The sequence below is a fragment of the Bidens hawaiensis genome, unplaced genomic scaffold (assembly GCF_021521415.1).
Source record: "Bidens hawaiensis isolate Kalapana, Puna unplaced genomic scaffold, B.hawaiensis_p1.1 tig00029915_1, whole genome shotgun sequence".
Lineage (NCBI taxonomy): Eukaryota > Viridiplantae > Streptophyta > Magnoliopsida > Asterales > Asteraceae > Bidens > Bidens hawaiensis.
In genome coordinates, this window is record NW_027494975.1 from 48,262 (window position 1) to 52,434 (window position 4,173).

Here is a 4,173-nt window from a genome sequence, read left to right on the forward strand (position 1 = left end):
TTCAATTCATATCTAACTTATTTCTATGTTGTTCTTCATAAAATAAAACATTTATATCCCAAACGATATTACTTTACACCAATTCATAGTTATATTATTTTAATGTTTTTCTACATATTACTCGAAAATGAACCCCGGAAAAGAAATCAATTTTCATATCTGAATTTAAATTCCGCTCTTATTTCATAAAAGCTAATTATTTTTACTACCTTTTTTACCTATAACTGTTGGCCCAGACAAATCAAACAATCGAATCAAACAAACTTATCAAACAAACTAACACGAGATATTGCGGTGACAACCCTCGACTTTTTTCATATAATCAAACGAACATACCAAACGAACTTCACGAACTTATCAAACGTACATGGAGATGAGACTCTTTGACTCTCTTTATTAACTCTCTCTCAACTCTCACTCAGTTGAAATTCTCACCACAATCAATTAAATTATTAATTGATATTATACCCTTGACTTTTCTTTTTCGTAAGCCACTACTAGCTTAAGGGTGGTCTTGCTACTTGTTAAATTAAATCAACCCTTTAATATAAATCACGGTTCCCTAGGAACTAATATGTTATTTCTTTGCAAGATACCTCAACCGAATTCCCTTCAAACAATGATTTCCTGTTCTAATATGTTATTTCTTTGCAAGATACCTCAACCGAATTCCCTTCAAACAATGATTTCCACAGGAAATCATTGTTTGAAGGGAATTCGGTTGAGGTATCTTGCACAGGAAATCATTGTTTGAAGGGAATTCGGTTGAGGTATCTTGCAAAGAAATAACATATTAGTTCCTAGGGAACCATGATTTATATTAAAGGGTTGATTTAATTTAACAAGTAGCAAGACAACCCTTATGCTAGTAGTGGCTTACGAATCAAACGCCATTGTTTCGATGTCTGCGAGTAGCTCCATCGAAGAAACAACGGATAAATATTTACCCGTTGTTTCTTCGATGGAGCTACTCGCAGACATCGAAACAATAACTAGTTAATTACATTGTTTTTGAACGACTTTCACTATATAAGAACACTCACCTTCTATTTTACACTCAAATCATCATACCAAAATAAAAATGGGCTACCTATAATTACATGAAAAATAAAACTTACCTTAAGTATAATACAAAAGATAGAAACGATTTGTTGTATATGATGAAAGTACCATGAATAATTTTTAAGTATATAACAAATTAGTGTTGATTTTAGCTTTAAATTCTTCCCCCCACCCACAGCCTCACTATTGCGGCTCTCTCTCTCTCTCCTTCTTTTTTGGTTCTTTCTCTCACACACACTAAATACACATACCTCTCTCTCTCTCTATATAAACCGTATCCTCTCCTGTACTAAGTTGAAATAACACAATCTAGTGTAACTATAACCTCTCTCTCTTCTCTATAAAACTTGCACATCTTTCTCTCTTTTTCTTTCACATAAAAACACACGTTGATCAAATGAACAGCGGCAACAAGTGTGTAGAAATGGAAGAAGACGATCAAATGATGATGATGGAAGATCTGAGAAGAGGCCCATGGACGGTCGAAGAAGACTTTACTCTTATTAATTACATCGCCCATCACGGCGAAGGTCGCTGGAACTCGCTTGCACGCTGTGCCGGTATATATCTTCCTCCGATCAATCTTTAATTCCGCACCTACTCCTATCAAAAAGCGAGACTTTTCTAAACAAAAAAAAACCTTCTATCTTCATAGTACAGCGTTAGCCATGCAATCAAACTCAAGTTTCGCCTTGGTTTATTACTTTTTTCTTTTTAAAAAAAAAGTTTTTTAGAAAGAGAATGGTGGAATTCACATGTGCTTTTTAGGGTATTAGGAACGTCTATCAACTTTACCAATACTTTTGTTCATTCTTTTTTCAGTAATTATATATTCTTTATTAAAAATATGATTTTAATATAATCTTCAGGACTCAAAAGGACCGGCAAGAGTTGCCGATTAAGGTGGCTGAATTATCTCCGACCAGATGTTCGACGGGGAAATATTACTCTAGAAGAACAACTAATGATTCTCGAACTTCATTCTCGTTGGGGCAATCGGTATGTTTTTATCCTCTTTTTAACTTATATTAAGGTTTATATAATTAATAATCTTATTTGGTTATATTTATTTATTTAGATGGTCCAAAATAGCACAACACTTGCCTGGAAGAACCGATAATGAGATCAAGAATTACTGGAGGACAAGAGTTCAAAAACATGCAAAACAATTAAAATGTGACGTGAACAGCAAGCAATTTAAGGACACCATGCGCTATCTTTGGATGCCAAGGCTGGTGGAGCGGATACAGGCAGCCGCCACCACCACAACCACGGTTTGCTCGTCCTCTTCCACCACCACCTCCACCGGAACCACCCAAAACTCCTACCCACTCAACCAAAGCAATAACAATTTAGATAATATTGTTACAAGCCAATTGGTAATACCCCAGGCCAATAACATGTCATCAAATTTCGGAAATACCCAAATTACCCCTGGCTACACACCAGAAAATTCTAGCACTACGGTGGTGTCACCGGGCTCTGACTTGACCGATTGTTACTTTCCGGCTAATCATAGCCAAACCCATAATTTCATCCCACATAATCAGATTGGGAACGAGTTTATGGACACCTTGATTTGCCCATCAGGCTATTTTAATCCATGGATGGATTATAATCAAGGTATGGTAGAGCAAAACAACCAATGGTCAGACCGCGGTGGTGATGAATTCTCGGCTGAGGATATTTGGTTTCTCAAACAGCAATTCAACATGTGAAATATAACTAGGATATATATATATATAATATATATATATATGTATGCATATATGATTAGTCTTATTTTATGATGTATACATTGTTGGGATAGAAATCTTACAAAAACTTGTGAGATACACGTTTCTAATTTGTGATACAAACAATTTGCATGTTTTTTTATTTCTTCTTGATTTTGGGTGGGGTTAGAATTGTAATTTTTTTTTCGAACGGAATTAGAATTGTAATTCAGTCACGTTAAATTATTTGCTATTAAGTTGTTTTCTAGTTTGTTATGGTAATTTTATTAATTATATATACAATGTTAGTATTATTTGAGAATTTCAAAAAAGTTAAAACTTCTAGGAACTCGTAAGAAACAAGCATTTTTTTTAATTGTTTTCATATATTAACATTGTTTAAGACTAGTTTTACCATATTTTATATATAAATTTGTTATTACATATATAAATCACAAGTTTACATATGTGTAAAATTTATGTAATAACAAATTTACATATATGCAGAAAAAAGTTTAGATACGTGTAAAAACTAATTTTTATATATGTAATCATAATTATAGATATAAAAATAATAAAACTATACTCAAATAAGACTAACATACAAAAATTTTTGTAAAAAACGTTAATTTTCAAGGGTTCCTTCAAGTTCTTAAATAATTTAAGAGTTCTGTAATGATAATATATATATATATATATATATATATACATATATAAAAGAGTTCAAATAAAAAACAATTGTTTTGTGAGAAGTGTGAGAAGAGTTTAAAATAAAGGTAACCACCTAAATATAACACTATAACATGAAAATATGAAACTATACAACTTTTAAAAACTACCAATCTCAACCGCTAGATCCTAGATCCAAGGGTGTACATTTATTCTTATGCTTCTTACAAAACTATTGTTTTTTACATTAACCATATCCTATATATATATACATATATATATATATATATATATATATATTAAAACTAGTAAAATAAATTTAATCCATTTAGCAAAAGGTGATATGTTTATATAATTTAATTTTGTATTTACGCATATAAATATAAATATGTGTGCTATGTCTATAACAAAATCATTAATGTCGTCACATAACTGCCAACTAGATGGTGAAGCATTAACTAACTAAATCATTAATCATGTTTATTTAGTGGTTTCTGGTTCAGTTCTCACTATTTGTATTAAACGGTTCCCGGTTTGATTTCAGGTAAAACTGATGGTTCTAGACATGGAACCGAATAACCGGAATATTAGAAAGTTTTTAAATAGAATTACCAATCCTCATTTTTTATAGGGTAACTTATTAGCGGACATCAATTTAGTAATTCTTTGATTCAAATATTCTTGTTTTAATGTTCAATACCTAGCAACTAAGATCAATTTTGATTCA

General features: G+C 31.7%; 1 protein-coding gene across 1 annotated transcript; it reads left to right on the top strand.

Moving 5' to 3' along the window:
• The first annotated feature begins 1,323 nt into the window (after positions 1-1,323).
• Positions 1,324-2,780, top strand: LOC143579706 (transcription factor MYB78-like). The gene is made up of 3 exons (XM_077062937.1): positions 1,324-1,622; positions 1,932-2,061; positions 2,141-2,780. The coding sequence occupies exons 1-3, from the start codon at positions 1,460-1,462 to the stop codon at positions 2,778-2,780; spliced, it is 933 nt and encodes a 310-aa protein (XP_076919052.1). The 5' UTR covers positions 1,324-1,459.
• Positions 2,781-4,173: the final 1,393 nt, after the last annotated feature.

What these genes read in the sequence shown, in the direction of transcription:
- LOC143579706 (XM_077062937.1), top strand. Translation starts at nt 1,460, where the DNA reads ATGAACAGCGGCAACAAGTGTGTAGAAATGGAAGAAGACGATCAAATG. An exon ending in CTCGCTTGCACGCTGTGCCG is followed by an intron (nt 1,623 to 1,931) that starts GTATATATCTTC and finishes TATAATCTTCAG; the next exon opens with GACTCAAAAGGACCGGCAAG. An exon ending in CATTCTCGTTGGGGCAATCG is followed by an intron (nt 2,062 to 2,140) that starts GTATGTTTTTAT and finishes TTATTTATTTAG; the next exon opens with ATGGTCCAAAATAGCACAAC.